The 19,791-nt window shown below is 41.1% G+C and overlaps 1 protein-coding gene across 1 annotated transcript in view; it reads right to left on the bottom strand.

Moving 5' to 3' along the window:
• Plekhh2 (pleckstrin homology, MyTH4 and FERM domain containing H2) overlaps positions 1-19,791 on the bottom strand; it is a 102,293-nt gene that overhangs the window by 71,069 nt on the left and 11,433 nt on the right. Inside the window, exon 3 of the mRNA XM_036170899.1 lies at positions 991-1,053. Coding sequence (XP_036026792.1) covers positions 991-1,053 — 63 coding nt within the window. The remainder of the gene's footprint in view (positions 1-990; positions 1,054-19,791) is intronic.

The raw sequence follows: 19,791 nt of genomic DNA on the forward strand, positions 1-19,791 counted from the left end.
CAACTGCTGGACAGTGCATTTCTTGAAAGAATTTCGTGTTGAAGCTTGTGGAAACTGAGCAGCTGGAAAAAGAGTTTTTCACAAAACAAGAAGTTATGCATTTGAGATTATTGAAGAACTCTAAGGCTGGGTGTACCCATCCAAACCATCCACTTTCCTGCTCTCAAGGCTAGAAAAAGGCTAAGTGACGTACCAATCATCATCTCAAGAACCGAAGTAGTATTTAAAAAAAAATGAATGAAAATACAGAAAATAAATTCTGGTTTTGTTTTGTTTTGTTTTGTGAGACAGGGTTTCTCTGTGTAGCCCTGGCTATCCTGGAACTCACTCTATAGACCAGGCTGGCCTCGAACTCACAGAGATCTGCCTGCCTCTGCTCGCCAGGTGCTGGGATTAAAGGTGTGCTCCACACTGCCCAGCTAAATAATCTTTTGTAATGTTGCCATTCAAGCAAACTTCTAGTTTCCTCTCAGACTACTCTTAAACTCATGGATTTGACCTTTCTTACCCATAATTATTAATATATGAAATATACCATTTTGTGTGTATTTTCCTAATATCATTCTAAGTATTTTCTCTACTAATTTTCAGTAAAATGATCTGAAATAGTTGTTTAACAGTTCATAGCCTTAAGTTTACTTAATCATTCTTCTACAACATGGAATTCATATCATTTTCAGCTCTTTATTGCTATACATAAAGCTGATATGAACATATTTTTATATAAAACTTAATTGTAGTTGGGATTTCTATTGAAAGTCATACTTGATTTTCTAAGAAAAAAATAGAATATTTTAATCAAAGTCGGGTATTTTCCCCCTCTTGGAAAATCAGTAAAGGAACAAAATTGAGTTCAAATTTTCCACTCTATGGATTGAGCTTCTGAACAGTCAAAATGGTGAGATATTTGGGAAGGTTAACCACTATTGTATCTTGAGCCAAACAACCTTTATATGCAGAGAGACAGGTGAAGACGAAATGATCCCCTACCTGTTGAAAAGCCTTTTCTGCTTGACGTTCGGCTTCGATAACTTGTCTCTCCAACTGTTGCATCTGTAGGTGAGGGAGGGTAGAAAATACACGAACATTTTATATTTGCTTTTGGGAAAAGACTTTAAATCTCACAATGTCATCAGTTCTTAAAAATGAATGAAGTAAGGTTGGGGAGTTAGCTCAGTGGTAGAGCACTTGCCTAGCAAGCACAAGGCCCTGGGTTCAATCCTCAGCTCCAAAAAAAAAAAAAAAAAAAAAAGAATGAAGTAGTCCATTGGATATGAATTACAATGAACACATTAAAAGGCACTTGATGTTTGAAAATTGATGAAATGTCAAGACTCTTGATACTTTCAATAACTGTAGTCCACTCATTAGTACGTATCTTGGTAACTTTGTAAGGGTTGTTTGGTAGTTCATAGCATTGGCACTGTTCATGTTTTCATTCTTCAGCGTGGAACTTCACATCCCATAGGGGTGTTCATCAATAGATTAGAAATTACTGGTCAATGCATAATAAGAATAATCAAAAGTAAGAAATTTGGCATTTTGGTCAAAAGCCACAATGAAATCAGGGACGTGTATATTCTCACAAACTCCTTGGATGGTATATTCACATCAGAGCTGAGGCATCTTACAGATTGATGGAAGGCTGTAACAGACTGATTAAACACAAATACCGAAATAAATATGGAAAGCACAGTGTTAAGGGATCCAGTAGTAATTATGGGATGTGTGCTAGGTGTTGAATACAGAGCCACGAGGTGAAATTCGAGTCTTTTTCTCTAAAGCCTGTAGCTGGACCAAGTTTAGAGAGGCTTGTGACTGGATCTGTGCTACCAATCATGGTAAACTTCCAACTCTCTAACACCCTCAGGACCATCCCGGATGATCACACACACACACACACACACACACACACACACACACACACACACACACTGAGAGTGAGAGAGAGACAGAGAGAGAGACAGAGACAGAGACAGAGAGAGAGAGAGAGAGACTTGCCCAGCCTCTGTGAAGATTTGTTCAACACGCAGAAAGATCCAAGGGGGTCCAGATGAGGAAAGTATACAGATTTTCTTTCAGAAGTATGGGAACCACAGCTGCTACCTTCTTGCACACCCCACTACTTTGTCGTTGAAAATTTAAAATATTTTTGCTGCCAAAGGATGCAGCTCAACCCTTTCATGTGGGCTACGCCATAATATCTGGAGGCCTCCAATAATAGGAACCTATGGAAGGAGGATTGTCTTAAGTAGAGAGTTGGCAAGGAGGCTCAATGGGCTTCTCAGGAACCATGAATAGTGTAAAGATCGAGATGTAATTTAGAATTTGCCCTTCAATAAGTAGCTGGTCGTCTGTCTGAAATATGTGGTGTTGTTGGGTTAAATGCAGGGGATTATGAAGGAAGAAATGTGTTTAATACAAAGCCCATTGGGCACCTCATTCAAAAGGTAATGCCTAATAACTCACATCAAGTAATAAAAGGCTGCTGTTCAGATATAGCCATCATGTTTAATGGACTTGCTCCCCCAATTAGAAGGTAATGTTGGCATTTGAGCATTGTTTTCAACGCGTTGCTGGGCCTTTTTGCCTCCAAACAATTTTTTTTTTTGCCTCAAAAAATGAGAGCCGGTGTATACTATACTGCACCATTGAAGGATCACTTGAAATGTGGCAAGTCCAATGTAAGATGTAGCATAAGCATTAAATACATACTTCATTCAATAACATCTATTGTTGGAAAACATTATAAAAATGTAAGGTATCTCCAAATAAATTTTATATTAACTCCATGTTGAAATACTTGAGAAATGTTGCATTAAATAAAATATACCATTACAATTTATCTCATCTTTTTCTTATTTTATTCATGTACCCATCAGTAAAATTCAAATGGCATAGATAGTTCATATTACAGTTCTATGCATAAAAAAGGTATGGACCATCTGTTGTCATCGAATGTAGAAATGTAAGGATCAAACGACAGCACTCTCTAAAAGGCAATATGTTACAGGGATTGGGATTTATCAGACACCTTAAATATTTGGACATGTTTATTGATACATCCCAAGTGCAACCTCTGGGCCTAAGATCATCTTTAACTTTTGTGAAAATGTTTCAAACATTTAATGAGCTTAAACGCATTTTACTGAATTTTTGTTTAACGAGGCATGCACTCTGCAGAAGCAATTGGACAGGCATGTATCTCTTGGATATCTCTGGAAGTTCCCTTACCAAAACACTCACTCTACTACCAGACCCATGGCAAGTTCCACTGGAACTCTGCTGACAGTTGATACCTCTCCGCTACCTGCAATCCATTTTCAGAGGAATTTTTGTACCCTGTGGCCTTAACCCATCTTTTTTAAGTTACTGACTAGATTGCAAGGAGAAACAAATTCACAAAACCTTGTTAATTAAATTTTGCTAGTAAAAAAAAAAAAAGGAAACTTTCTGCAGAGACTTATAAATATAGTGTATGATTTTTTTTTCCTTGAGAGATATTTGGTTTCTGTGCTAGGTAGATGCCTCCAGCAGGTATTGCCTTGTAAGTGTAAAGACCTCAGTTCCGGTCCACAATATCCATGTAAATCTGGGCACAGTGCTCCTATGGTGAGATAGGAGACAGACAGGAGAATGTCCATAAGCTCATGGGTTGGCTAGACTGGTATACCCTGAGGAGAACAGGAGACTCTGCCTCAAACAAGATAGCAGACAGGGACTGACATCCCCATCCAACCACTATAGCACACATCTCTCTCTCTCTCTCTCTCTCTCTCTCTCTCTCTCTCTCTCTCTCTCTCTCCCCTCCCCCTCCCTCCCTCCCTCCCTCCCTCCTCCTCCCTCCCTCCCTCTCTCTCCCTCCCTCTCTCTCTCTCTCCCTCCCTCCCTCCCTCCACCTCCCTCTCTCCCTCCCTCTCTCTCCCTCTCTCTCTCTCTCTCTCTCTCTCTCTCTCTCTCTCTCTCTCACACACACACACACACACACACACACACAGACCACATCACACATATACATCCATACCCACAAAGATTTATTTAAAAGTATTTGCTTTCTAGTTGTAACAGGAAGGGCAGAACCCAGTCTCTATTATTATATACCCAGTACAAGTCTTTATACATAGTAGATATTGAGTCTTACAAATTATTGATGAAATGACAAAGATCTGTAAGTATTTCAAGAATGGCCGAGATAGCTAATTCTGATTGTTAACCTGGCTAGACTAAGAAATGGCTAGGATAACAGTAAAGCGCCTTTGTGTCTGTGAAGTTATTTCCAGAGATGGTCAGATCATAAAGCTGCTGATGTAATGAACAGATTAAGCCTCTGATGGATTCATAATTGCCATGGCATTATTGGGAGCTGGTAAAGGTAGATGGAAGAAGTCGGCCTGGCTGGAGGAGGTAGGTCACTGTGGGATGGGGTGAGTCCTGGAAGACAATGTCTCTCCTGAGTTCTTTCCTGCATTCCTTTCCTACGCTTCTTGACCACCATATAAGAGACTCTGCTGGTCAACACTGTCGCCCCATGACGGACAGAAACCTCTGACACTGAGCTAAACTAGACCCTCCTTTGACAGGTTCTCTCACGAACTTTGTCACAATGGTAGGAACAATAATCGATGGTATTCTTTTTACCACTGCCAAATAATCTTTTTCTGCTCCTGTGGCACTAAGGTGTCAGAAGGAATAATTCATGTGTGACATGGTTCATGATATAAACATACGGGAAAGGGTTTAGGTATTTCAGTAATTAAAAACACGGTGACAGAATTTGTAGTGTTATAATTTAAATGACAAAAATGAAAGTGTCAGGCTTGAGGGGATAGCTCAATGACAGAACACTTATCTATTACACAAAGGCCCTAAGTTTAACCTCCAATAACACACACACACACACACACACACACACCATGGGAAGAGGGCCAGAGAGAAGAAGAAAGAGATCTGCCTAAAAATAAAGGGATTTTTGTAAATATATAAATAGTAACACATTCATACAGTTAGACACCATCTATTCATTATAAATATGAAATATGCATAGATATTTTTATTTATATAGGAAAATCTTGTATATTTGTTTTTATGGGATGAGATACACACACACACACCAAGGAGCTGTCTAGCTGTCTCTGTTTATATCATAGAATTGTGAGTCACATATGTGTAAAGTAATGGGGAGAGTTAAGTCCATTTTAAAAGAGTATAATGGGCCGGGCGGTGGTGGTGCATGCCTTTAATCCCAGCACTTGGGAGGCAGAAGCAGGCTGATCTCGGTGAGTTGGAGGCCAGCCTGGTCTACAGAGTGAGATCCAGTGAAGGCTCCAAAGCTACACAGGGAAACCCTGTCTCAACCCCCCTCCCCCAAAAGTACCAATAGATCAAATCCAAATATAGACAATGACATTAGTGTTCTTGACTGTCCTGGTATGAGCAAGGAACAGACAGTATAGAAATGGCCTCTAGAACTTAGAACGTGGGGAGGAAAACTGTGGGATGCAGGAAGTTATCCTTATTTAGCTTGGTTGTATATTTTTACCAATCTAAGCCCCCCAATTTAAATACCAAATATTCAATCAAATTCTAATGCATACAAAGAAAACATGAAGAAAGCCAGCTAATATATGAGAATAAGTAAAATAAAATAAAATCAATGTTCATAAGACCAATTTAGCTCCCAAGGTAAACACTGGAATATTGTGTGAGGAATCTCAGACTATATTTTAGGGTAGTCAGAGATTAAGGAGGTATAGAATCCACTTTTAGAAGGACAAAAATTTTTAAGAGAAGTAGGGAGAAATGAAATAAGAATAAATGAGTAGGAAAATAATTCAAACTTCGGCAGACAGTCAGCAGCCAGCTTTCATTCGGCCCTCAAAGGTCCTCACCTTGTGGTAGTCTAGTCCCTTCCTCAATCACATGGGGCTAACCTTTGTGACGACAGGTTGCTGTGGAATGGTGGGGTGTGACTTCTCAGGCTATGTCACAAAAGACCCCGTGTCTTCCACCTTGAACTCCCTTGGACCGCTTTCTCTGTTCTCAGGTGGCCCTGCTGAGGAGTCTCCGCGCTTAGCAGCTGAGGCTTCGCACCAACACTCACTTTCTAACAACCCTCGGAGTGAACTATTTTGGAAGTGGACCCTCCGGCTCCCATCAACCGTCAGCTCACTGCATCCTAGGCCAACACGCTGACTCAGCCACACCAGAGGGATGTGCTAATCGACTCCCATGGCTCCTAACACTTAGAAACTGCGAGATAATAAATGTCTACGGCGTTTCTAAGTTTGGGGTCATCTGTTAACACAAAATAAATAAGTAAAAGCAGACATAGCAAACTATTTTGAGACCAGAAGAAGAGAAAGCGTGCAACATTTTTTTTTAAAAAAAAAAAGTAGAAACGACCAAATTACACATGCAGATGGGGCTTCAGGGTAGTATGGGGCAACAGAAGAAGCTGAGCGAGGAAGAAGTGAGTCACTAACAGAAGGACATGCTGACATGCGACCGTCATGCCTTGCGCCACACATCATAATTTTAAAACTGCATGTTCTATTTTAAGGTGAAATGAAAATTCAAAACAATAGTCCACAGAAAGTTTAAGAAATAATGAGGAGCCGAAAAAGAAGTTTGTTGTTCACGAGGAAGAAAATAAACCTGAATTACTTTAAGTTACATAAGATAATTCATATTATGTATGTGTGTGAAACTTTTAAAAGTGGAAATAGCTGTAGGTATTATAGAAGGAAGATGATTTAGTGGCTGACCTTACATTTTTCAAACACATAGATAACATCAACTGTCACCTGGCATACCCAAGCTACTCTGTCTACTATCTTTCAATGCCATGGACATAGACAACACTTAGGGACTAACTTCTCAGGAGATGACCTTCAGACAATGACTTTCAGAGTAGACTAGACGAGGAAACTTAAAGATGAAGAGAAATTCCGTTTCTCAGCAGACAGAACAGGTTTGTATTCAGAAGCTGGTCCAGGTGCTCCTGTCCCATGTGTACCATCCCCCTTTAACGCCGGCTGATGGACAACTGACTCCATCAGAACACCATATATCTGCTGAGGAGATCTGCAGCTTGGACCTGGTTGAAGAACCCTGGATCACCATGGGAAAAGATGCAGCTACCTCCCTACAGAGAACAAGAGGGAGATGGCACACCTGGGACAGTGTCTAGTTATTCCATCACTGTCAGCAAAGGTGTCAGGTATGTCTGTCTTGAGCATCCCAGACTCAGCAGCCACGTCAGTATCCTTGTTGATCCTCGGCTCTAGGCTATCTGCCAACTGAACGCTGTTACACAAGTGACCCCATTAAATGCAAACACAGTCTAAGGATGACCAATAGAACCATGGATAAATGATTGTTCCTTTAAAGCCACTGCAATATATATATTTGGTTTTTTGAGACAGGGTTTCTCTCTGTAGTTTTGATGCCTGTCCTGGAACTCACTCTGTAGACCAGGCTAGCCTCAACCTTACAGAGATCCGCCTGCCCCTGCTTCCTGAGTGCTGGGATTAAAGGCGTCTGCCACCACTGCCCAGCCTACTGCAATCTTTTTTAATTGATAAAAATTATATTTAAAAGACTGGAAAGATGGCTCAGTGGTTAAGTGCATACTGCTCTTCCAGAGAAGTCAAGTATGATTCCTAACAGCCCTGTCAGGTGGTTCTTAACTTTCTGTAACTCTAGCTCCAAGAGGATGTGAATCCTCTGGCCTCAGAGGGACCTGTACTCATAATAAGAACTACCTACACAGACACACACAGACATTATACACACACACACACACACACACACACACACACACACACACAGTAGAATGCCCGAATTGATAAAGCCACTAAGTTTTGAAACAGGTTTTTTTTTTTCCTTCCATTTTATGCAGCAGTAGATAACTAAAACCCATGGTTATCCTACTGAGTAGTCCAGATCAGAGACGGGTAAGGCAATACCTGAACCCTATGGTACTCTGATAACCTCCAGTCATCATTCCAGTGAAAACCGCTCTCATCTAGACGTGCAACTCCTTGGAATGCTAGTCTCTCTCAGCTCTCACTTCTTATATGTGGTGTAGAGAAACTGGTATCCCAGCTTCGAGTACAATCCTGAAAATCACCAAGCTTTTCCCAACTCTCCATTCCATAAACTGTACACACATAGGCCCTAAAAATGTATTAAAAAGAGCTGCACTGCTGTTTCTCCCCTCCCCCACCTTTTGAACATTCTCATTTAAAAATTTTCTCATTCATTTTCATCATGACCTCTCCCCTCCCCCACTCCTCCTACATCCTAATAACCTCCCCACTCCACCAACTTTGTGTTCTCGAATAACCAAACAAATGGAAACAACAAAAATCAAAATGAACAAGCAAAAGAACCAGAAGACCAAAAAGGCCAAAACAAAACAAAATGAAACAGAAAGTCCACCAAAAAAAAAAGTAGAATTCATTTTGTGTTGGTCAACTATTGCAGAGCATGGGGCCTGCCCTTAAGTGTTGTTGATAGACCCAGTAACTGGGAAAAAAACTTATTTTCCCTTTGGGTATCAATTGCAAATAGCTTTTTGGTTAGGGGTGAGACCCCCATGTCTACACTCTTCTCAAACAAATGTTTTTTTTTGTTTAAAAATGTCAATTTAAATCATTAGGATACATTCCAGAATAAATATATGACAAAGTATTAACGATTCAATGGTAGGTTAATGTCAAAAGTTTTTTTTTTTATTAAGAAGACTTTTATTATTTATTTATTTATTATGTGTATCTGTGTTGTGGATATCGCTCTGTGTAAATAAAGTTCTGATTGGCCAGTGGCCAGGCAGGAAGTATAGGCGGGACAAGAGGGAAGAGAATTCTGGGAATTAGAAGGCTGGGAGGAGACACCGCCAGCCGCCGCCATGAAAAGCAACATGTAAAGACACTGGTAAGCCACAAGCCACGTGGCAAAGTATAAACTAACAGAAATGGGTTAATTTAAGATAGAAGAAGCAGATAACAAGAAGCCTGCCATGGCCATACAGTTTCTAAACAATGTAAGTTTCTGTATGCTTTCTTGGTTGGGTCTGAGCGACTATGGGACTGGCGGGTAAGAGAGATTTGTCCTGGCTGGGCCAGGCAGGAAAACTCTAACTACATATCTGTATGAGTTCATATGTGTCACATGCATGTAGATGTCCACAGATGCAAGAGGGTTTCGGATCCCATGGAACTGGAGTTACAAGAGGTTATGAACTGCCTCATGTGAGTGTTGGGAACCAAACCAGAATCCTCTGCCAAATGAGTAAGTGCTCTTGACCACAGAACCATCTCTCCAGCCCTGAAGAGTTTTCTTGAGAGATTGAGAGATCATCTGTACTTCTTCTTTTCATGCAAATGCTGAGGAGATGACTGGCTGAGTAAAAGCTTGGCTTTTAAGAGTGAGGACCTGAGTTCAGATCCCTAGCACCCACGTAAAAGCTGGGTGTGTCTGTGGATAGCTGTAACTTGAGCACCTGGGGAGGCAGAGACAGGAGGCTTCTTAGACTTTGTTGGCCAGATAGTAACAGACCTGGTGGGTTCCAGGTTGAATGAAGAGGCCAGTTCAAAACAAAGCAAAACAAAGATGTAAGTAAGGTGATAGACCTGATGGTGATCTCTGTCATCCACATGCAAGTGAGCAAGTGCACACACCACACACACACATACAAAGTCTGCTTTTGCAAAGTCATGATAGCCCAGTGAGTTGCTGTGGGTGAATTATTCTCCAAAAGGAAGGTCTTCAGTTGTATGACTCATCTTACCCAATCGTGGTTCTACCAAACCCTATTCCACCCCCCCCCCACCCCACCGCAACCTTTCAAAGCTAGTGGTTTTGTAGTAACACTGGAAAAACTGCTGGTTCTCTCGAGGACAAGACTGGCCAGCTGACATCTTTCTCGCTGCCTGGCATCTCTCCATCCTATGGTTTTGAATGGGTTTAAAACGTTTAGCATCTTCTCATTTCCAACAGCATTACCTAAATTCCAAGAGCTACACTTTGTTCTGGAAATACATTCAGTTCCTGGAGAGTGCTTTCTGGCAGGCAAGTGGCGGCCGACCATCCTAATGGTTTCAGCAGCTCTTCTTGATCCTTCCTACTTCTCTGGATCCCTTCTCCTTGTCTCACCAACCACCCTAGTGTGTTGCTCTACTACACCAGGTTCTATTTCATCCTCGGCCAACTACCTGAAGTCTCTCTGTCACACTCCAGTTCCTCAATTTATTATTGATGCTGGTAGTTGTTGGAGTTTAATTAGCCAGTTGAGTTTTAAGTGATGTTTCTGTCCGGGTCTTAAGTGTCCCCTCAAGGTTCATGTTAGGTCTTTGAATAACTGGGATAATGACCTTGGGAGGGAGGGGACCCTGGTCACTTCCTCTTTCATTCATTTGCTCTCTGGCCATGAGGTGAGTTGTTTGGCTTTCCCACAATCTCCAGCCATAATGTGTGCCTCACCCAGGCCAAACAGTAACAGAACCAGTGATGGGTCAGAACTTCCATAACAAAGAGCCAAATGACATTCTCTTTACAAGTCAGTTATATTAGGTATTCATTAACATAGTGAGAAGCTCACCAGCAACATGAGTAGTCACTTAACTAGAAATCCAGTCTCTACCTTCAGTAACCACCACAGGGGAGAAAGGACCAGAGTAGGCGGAGATAAAGAAAAACAAGGCATATATATAATAATTTCAGATATACCTAAAGAGACACTTAAAGATGATACTTTAAGTATCATGGGCCAGGCACAGTGGCACATGCTTTAAATCCCAACATTCAGCAGAGGCAGGCAGATCTCTGTGAGTTTGAAGCTAGCCTGGTCTACAGAGTGATTTCCAGGACAGCTAGGGTATAGAGAAAGCCTGTCTCAAACAAACAAAATGTTTCAAAGATGTTGAAAATAAAAGGATATATATTAAAAACAATATATATATATATTAAATAACATATTATAAATATATATTATAATATATTATATATATTATAAATATATTATATATTAAAAACAATATTAAATAACAGAGATTTTGTGCCAAAGTTTCATGAGTAATAAATAGGGTCAATTACAAATGGAATAATTCATCAAGAAAATGTAGCAATCATAGTTCCAGGTGTGCCAACATCAAAACATATATGAAAGGGATGGAGAGAAATTTAGTGGTAAAGCAAATGTTTACCAAGTGCAAGGTCCTTCATTCCCTAGCCCTGGGAGAAAACTCGTGTGTGTTTGTATGTGTGTGTGTGCATGTCTGTGTGTGTTATGCATGTGCACACGTGTGCATGTGCTATTGTGTGATGTGTAAAACTATGTCACACAAGATTTTATTTTTGTTCAAATATTCTAAGAAGTTAAAACAAATGATTGTGTTTAAATAATAATTTCCAAGGCAATGGTTCTCAACCTTCCTGATGCTGTGACCCTTTAATATAGGTCCTCATGCTGTGGTGACCCCCAACCATAAAATTATTTTCATTGCTACTTCATAACTGTAATTTTGCTACTGTTATGAATTATAATGAAAATATCAATGTGGTACATATACACAATGGAATATTACTCGGCTGTAAAAAGACAAAAAAAAAAAAAAAACAATGGCATCATGAAATTTTCAGGCAAATGGGTGGAACTAGAAAATATCATCCTGAGTGAGGTAATCCAGACTCAAAAAGACAAACATGGCATGTACCAACTCATAAGTGTATACTAGCTGTAAAGCAAAGGATAACCACACTACAACCACAGCTCCAGAGAAGCTAGCTAACAATAAGGACCCTAAGAGGACATATGGATCACCCTGGGAAGGGGAAACAGAGGAGATCCCAATGAGTAAATAGGAGATGGGGTGGGGGATAGAGTGGAAGGGGTGGGGAATGAGAACATGAGGGAATGGGAATGGTCGAGCTAGGGGAGGGACAAAGTGGGAGAGCAATGAAAGAGATATCTTGTTACAGGGAGACATCATGGGAATAGGGAGAAACATGGTGTTAGGGAAATTCCCAGGAATCCACAAGGACAAACTCAGATTGGACTACTAGCAATAGTGGAGAGGGTGCCTGAACTGGCCTACCCTGGAAATCAGATTGGTGAATACCCTATCCGTCATCATAGAGCCTTCATCCAGTAGCTGATGGAAGCAGACGCAGAGATCCACAGCCAAGCACCAGGCCAAGCTCTGAGAGTCCAGTTGAAGAGAGAGAAGGGAGATTATATGAGCAAGGAGGGTTAAGATTATGATGGGGAAATCTACAGCGACAACTGAACCCAAGCTCATATGAACCCAAGCTCGTATGAACTCACAAACTTTTGACCGACAGCTGTGGAATGTGCATGGAACTGGACTAGGACCTCTGCATTCGGGAGACAGTTGTGTAGCTTGTTCTGTTATAGGGGCCTCTGGCAGTGGGATCAGGGTCTATCCCTGGTACATGAACTGGCTCTCTGGAGCCCATTGCCTATGGTGGGATGCCTTACTCAGCCTTGATGCAGGGCTGAGGGGCTTGGTCCTGACTCAGCTGAATGTACCAGGCATTGCTGACTCCCCATGGGAGCCCTTACCCTTTTGGAGGAGGGGATGGGGGGTGAGTGGAAGTTTGGGGGACATAGAGGGAGGGCAGGGGGAAGAGCAGGAGGAGGGATGAGAGGGGGAATCTGTGTTTAGTATGTAAAATTAATTTTAAAAAATTCTTAAAAAATGAAATCTGTGTTTTCCAATGGTCTTAGGCAGCCCCTTGTGAAAAGGTCAGCCAACCGCAAAGAGGTCATGACCCACAGGTTGAGAACCACTGTTCTAAGGAAATATCCTGTTCAGATTTCCTGTCAAATGATTAAACAAATCCATTTACTTCACAATTTGGCTTCTCTGTGTACTTTTATATGTATCAAAGCTATAAATATACACATACATGAACTAATTTGAAAAGATTTATTAAGACAGTGGATACTTTTAGCCAATTCTTAACATATTTGCCTTCATGTTCTAAATAGCATGCTTCTATTTCTGTTGGCCTTCCTTTTTAAAAATGATTTCCTACTTGTGTCCTTAATGGAAAAATGAAAATTAGCACTTTTGTCTCCTTGCCATCCATGTGGATACATGTCACATCTCCTATTCCTTCTGTATCTGTGTAGCATTCCTTATTTAGAGCATGCTTTGGGATCCTTATCATCACCGCTGTGTATGAGAGCCACAACACGCGTCACACATGTGACCAATAGGAACCTCAGCCACACAGCCACAAGGGCAAACCTTTACTACGTGACTTTTCTCCTAGAACTAAATGTCTTGTTTCTTTAGTTTTTTAGAACTTTCCAATAGTAACACTCCAAATTCCCACCAGTTTTTCAGCTATCGCTCCAATGATGCTCACTCATATCTTGGTTTTCTACACATTTCTCTTGAAGACACACCCAACACCTCTGATGTGCCAGTGTGAACCGGTAACCCTGGCCCAGGCCCGTCTGTCTTCTTGCAAAGACCCTTCAACTTTCTTCTGTCCTGGATCACCCGCTTCCCATACCCCATCTTCCCCCAGCCTTCATTTACTTCTTTTGAATGGAACACATTCTCCCGAGATCCCTCAGAAAGGTTACATGGGATCTTGCATGCATTAAAAAATATCCTTATTAACTCTCAAACAAAATTCACAATTGGGGGAAGATGGCTCAGTAGATAAATGTAGCTTGCAGTCAAGTCTGTCCCCAGGACCAACCCATGGCCACTGGTTATAACATGTTTCACTCATTTCCAAGGTGATTTAGGTCAGACCACCACCATCATCACACACACACACACACACACACACACACACACACACACACACACACCCCTTAATTTTTTAAATTTAAAAATGCATGGCGGGCTTTAGAAGAAAAGTCTGTTCCGTTATCTTCTAATGCTTGCCTCTGAGAAGCCTGAAAGGCTTCCAGTTCCTGGGCCTCTGTAAGTAACCTGTTTGTCTCTCCCTGAAAGCACAATGTGTAGAGCACAGCCTAGAGCAAGGAGAGTCCTGAGCCTCCACCTGAAGGCCAACAACTCTTTAGAACCCTACAAAGACCTGGAGGTGACTATGTATCATGCTGAGAAATAGGAGGTATTAGTGGGAGATATGTGGCTGTTTAGATATCTCACTTATTCCCACATGCCAAACGTCCGTCAACTTAGCATGTATTTCCTGTAAAACACTAAAATTTCCTTCCCTTACCAACTTGAATCAATTGTTTGGAGTGTATTCATCCAACAACTGTCACATTTACCAGCTCACAGCAGTCTCTTAACCTCTTACCAGAAAACAAAGCCGACGGTGGACAGCCACAGCCGTGTATACACAGCTGCCAGACCAGTTCACAGATGTCCCACTCTTAAATGTAAACAGACCACCAAAGATCAGCCAACATGTGAGAAAAGCCTGCATCTCAGAAAAGAAACAACCATAGAAAGAGGCAATAATCTCAGAGGAATGAAAGATGGTTAAAGGAATGAAGTGAACGCTTTAGACATGTTAATGATGTTTAAGAACCAAGAAGTTTCAAATACATGACTTCTCAGCCACCGTGTGAAGCAGAAATTATTCCTACTAAAATACAGGAAATTGTGTTTAGAATGAGTTTGCTTTATGCAGAATTGTGCTTCTGGCCAGTCATAGCGTTGGCTTTCAGCCTTTATTTTTCAACTCCCTGGTGTTCTTTCCACGGAACCACAGCTGCACATAAACTACCCACACCATGGAGAGTAATACAGAACCATAGGAAAACCAGTCCAAACATAAAACCACAAAGATTGTAACTGGAAAGCCCTGGCATTTATTCCTATCCCGCGTTAATCTTTGAGTCTAGGAACTCTTTGTTGGTAAACCGTGTTGATCTGAGTGAGAAATGTCCCTCACGGTCTTGGACACTTGAACACCTGGTCCCCAGTTAGTGATGCGGAGGCTTAGGAGGTGTGGCCTTGCTGAAGCATGTCCATCACTGCGAGCAGGCTTTGAAAGGGTAGCTATTCTCTACTTGAATTCATGCTCTCTTCTTCGTGTTTGCAGTCCAAGAGGTGAGCTCTCCACTTCTTATCCCTGCCACCAAGCTTGCTGTTTGTTGCCATGATTCCACTCCACCATCACGTTTATATACCACCGGAACCATAAACTGAATAAATTCTCTCTTCTTGAAGTTGCTGATGGTCATGGTGTTTTTATCACAGCAACAGAAAAGTAACCAATAAAGTAACCTTCGATCATGCCAGTAATCATAATAGGGAGAATTGAGTGTGTAGGTGTGTGGATTTGTGTGTGTGTGTTTTCCTCAATTGTTCCCTATTGGTGAAATTATTAAGGCCACTCCACATAGTTAAAAGGGAGGTTTGTTTTGTGGGGTAACTTACAAATGAAGGGATAGGTTGTAGGGTCTGGCAAAAGTATGGCGCAGTCCGGCGGTGTTCTCTGGAGAACTCTGCTCTGTCTACCTCCAGCGTCCAGGGTCCTGGAACCAAGAGAAGCCTCTCCTCTCGATCCTGGGTCTTCAGCGTCCTTCCTCAGCCCCGCCTTTTGGGCATGACCATTACCGAAGCCTCAATGGGGGTTGGAACTTCCAGGCCAAGGCTGGGATGGCTACGCACTACAGTTCCCCATCTTATAAACAGGGTCTGTTATTGACCTTGGAGCTCATTGATGGGCTAACCTGGTTGATCAGTGAGTTCCAGGGATGTGTCTGTCTCTAGTCTCCCCACCCCCAACTTTTATATGGATGCTGGGGATCCAAATTCTGATCCTTGTACTTGTACATCAAATAATTTTCTCATAGCCATCTTCCCAATAGGAAGAATTTCAAGTGATATATTTTCAGGGAACTCATCACAGAAAGAATAGAGGGATATAGACACAACCCTCTTAGATCAAAAGAGCACTTACATTTAAAGTCTAATGGTTTTAGCACTCTCTCTGTCTCCTCCCCCTCCCCCATCACCCCTCTCTCCTGGGTATATTTACACAATAATGGCTGAGTCAAAAATGATAATGTGGGGTTGAGGATTTAGCTCAATAGTAGGGCGCTTGCCTAGCAAGCCCAAGGCCCTGGGTTTGGTCCTCACTCAAAAAAAAAAAATGTTACCTAATGAAACTTAAGGGGTGTTTTTTGAATAAATGTAATGAACAAAGGGAATGATTTAATTTTCAAAAAGATTTAAATTGAGAGTATATTTTTACAAAAGGAAATTGCTACTATGCACAATTTAAATTATTGACCATAAGTACCTAACATTTTACATCGCATTAATGTAAATACATACATTAAATCTATTCAATAAAACTTAGAGCACTTTAAAGCCAGTTCAAACATACTAGTAAACTGACAGGCAATACTTTCACTTTGAGTATTTCTTTTCCATAACCCTTTAGTTGGGAACTTTGCAGAACACTTAAAACTCACAGGATACACTCACATAACATTTTACTTTCATGGTGTACAATGTAATCTTTAGTCCAAGTGAACCCAACATATACTAAGCCAGTGTGAAATGATCATTTGACCCATAGAATGTTTTATTTAAAAAATACAGTTAAACATTTTTTAAACTGGCATCAAATTCTAAGCTTGATTTATTTCTCCAAAAATGTTCTCTGTAGTCACAGTGAACTTAGCAACAAGCAGCAGGCAAGAATTTGTCATTGACTTAGATCATTTTACCATCACACAAGTACTCAATGATCCTCTCTGTAAATGCCCTGTGAACAAATAAAATTGTCCCACAGATTAATTCAGGCAGAATACTTTAGGACCTCTACACTCAATGATGTGGACACAACTTCTCAGCAGGGGCTCTTCTGGGTTTTCCCATGGATAGCCCATGAAAAGACTGTCATTAAACACTTGGTTTTCTTATAGTATTATCTTGAGCCAACAGCCCCCAAAAGTGACATTTAAAATAGCCTACACGGTCTCCCTGTCACACGTGGACTTTCCGGTCAACATCGTGCATCATTAGGTGACACTAAAAGTTTAAGTGGATGGATGTCTTATTTAAATAGATTTCTGGCACATTGTCCTGGATCATTCTGTGAAGAAAACACATGCTCTGATGTCCAGGGACTCTTCAGTCCTACAAGGTTCTAAAGGGGAATCACAGACATGAAGGGAAGACCAAGAGTCAGGAGATCCTAGATGCTGAAGCTCCATCAGGTCAGGATAGGAGTCAGATACCATAGTGATGTCCAAAGGAAAAACAGCTTCATATTTTCCCTTCCCCTTTCACTGAGAAACTACTTCATGGAAAGAAACATTTCACTTTAATTTAAAAAGAAACTTGTCCTTTCCCTTCCCTGCCTCAGAAAACTAACTTGTCAAGGAGGGGACTACTTACATCCCAGCTTCCCTGAAGAGTTTATATTTGGCATACTAAGGATATTTCCAACACCATTCCTTAAATTCCTTTGAAGACCTCTCCCATTCACAGCAGCAGCACTTGCCCGACTTCAATACGGCCTTTTTCCTTCACAAGTCTCAATATTCTAAGTTACTTGAAAATTGTGATTTAAAAAATAGGTTCAAAAAGTCTTTTAGAAAAAAAACTCACATTCTTTTCACTTACATATCTGAAATCCATATTTAATTACAAAAATACTCTGCCAATCATCTCATACCATTTCCTTAAAAAAAAAAAAAAATCAGAAATACGATGAGCAATGGTGGCGCACGCATTTAATCCCAGCACTCAGGGAGGCAGAGGCAGGCGGATCTCTGTGAATTCGAGGCCAGCCTGGTTTACAAAGGAGTTCCAGGACAGCCAGAGCTGTTACACAGAAAAAACACTGTCTCAAAAAACCAAACCAAGCAAACAAAAGTTCCGTAATATGTTTGGTACTAATCTGTAATTTCTGTCAAGCCTTCCTGCAGGAAACAAGCATCATCTTTTCATAGAGATACAAGGGAGGCTAGGGACTTAGTTCAGTGGCAGACATCTTGACGAACAGTGCAAGGCCCTCAAGGCAACAAGGAAGGAAAAGGATAAGGGAAAACAGATGGGAGAAGGCAATAGTGGGTTATCTCCTTGCACCAAATACTCTATTAGTTCCATCACGACAAATCTGAAAGGTGCATGATTCGACGGCAGCTCTGCCATGTTAGCTGTGCAGTGACGGTGAACACACTCATCGTTTATTCCAAGCCCCAACGTTGCGATCTACAGATCAGAGACGATGACAATCACCCCCATAGAGTTCCTGTGGGGTTTCAACTAGCTTAAGGCCACAGTTTCAAAAGCTTGGGAACCACAGCTAGCACTCAGAGTTGGCTGCTTGTGTGCCACAGCCAATAAAACAAAGCTAAGAACCAGAACTGTTCCAGGAAAAGGTTGGCTACAGTTTCTGGCAAAGAGCTAAAGACACGAATTAGTATTCTCTCAAGAATCTCCAGCCTTGGGGCTGCACCCACGTGGGGAGAAGGTGTGGAGAGCTACGGGGAAGAAGCTCTGATGCGGGTCCCAGCACAAAGCCAAAGCTGTAGGTGGGATCTGACTCGGCTCAGGAATGCAACATTTGACTCAGTCTGGCGCTTACCAACAATGCAGCAGGGCTTGCTTTGAAAAATATGTACTGTTACATAAGTGGTTATTGCTGCAAACATATATACAACGAACACACGGTGATGCATTGCTCTGTGGCATGGTAGAGTAGAAGACAGAACAGAAGAGTGGACAGACAGACCACAGGAGCAACATGGGGACAACAGACAAATCACCTTAGGCTTCAGAGACAGAAAGTCTGGATTTAAATGGGGTCTCCATCACTTCCCTTTTGGTATGAACTCAAGCAAGCTAAGTAACTGCTGGTACCTAATGATCCCCTTGTGTCAACACAGATAACACTAGATTTGCCTCATAAAAATTATTGGGAAGATTAAATATATAAATTACTTAGGATACACACTGGCCATATTAAGCATCAGTTTCCTAATCCATAAAATTGAGGCAAAATTTTTAACTTCACAAGTTGTTAGATGAATTTAGTACATTGTACCAATAAAATATTTAACATGTGAAAAGTCAATACATATTTGGCATTTTCCTTAAAGCGTAGGTGGATACCAAAGAAACTGTTTAAACCTGAGAAAAATACTTCACAACGGAATGTAACAAAAAACACTGTGAAAGTCTTTACTCTCATTTCAGGGTTGAGAGTATTTACTAGGAAACCTTGAGTAACTGGCACACATGGTCGTTTTCCAGAGTGTAAAATACATCTGACTGACTCCACCTCTTCGGTCTTCTAAAGGCCTAAACCCAGAGTTATAAATTAGACTTCAAAAAATTCTCCTTTTAGCCGGGCGGTGGTGGCGCACGCCTTTAATCCCAACACACGGGAAGCAGAGCCAGGCGGATCTCCCTTCGAGGCCAGCCTGGTCTACAAAGAGAGTTCCAGGACAAGCTCCAAAGCTGCAGAGAAACCCTGTCTCGAAGAAAAAAAAATACTCATTCACTGAAAAAAAGAGTAAATACAATAGTATACAGATAATAATTAAAAAAGCAGAGGTAACAACGATGTAGTGTCCACGCAGGTTAGCTGCAAGGAAATACTGACATAACTACATAAAAATCAGTGTCTTGGTGGGTGGGGTCATAGAAAATACTATATAAATCACTTTTCAATATGAGAAATGATTTTTACATTGAAAGGAGAAAGAAATAACACCCATGGATGACACTTAGCTTTGAGTTAAGCCTCTCTTAGCTTTAGATATTCAAACTGGAATCTTTCTAAGCTTGAATTTTTATCCTAAAA

Source organism: Onychomys torridus, chromosome 21, assembly GCF_903995425.1.
Source record: "Onychomys torridus chromosome 21, mOncTor1.1, whole genome shotgun sequence".
Classification (NCBI taxonomy): domain Eukaryota; kingdom Metazoa; phylum Chordata; class Mammalia; order Rodentia; family Cricetidae; genus Onychomys; species Onychomys torridus.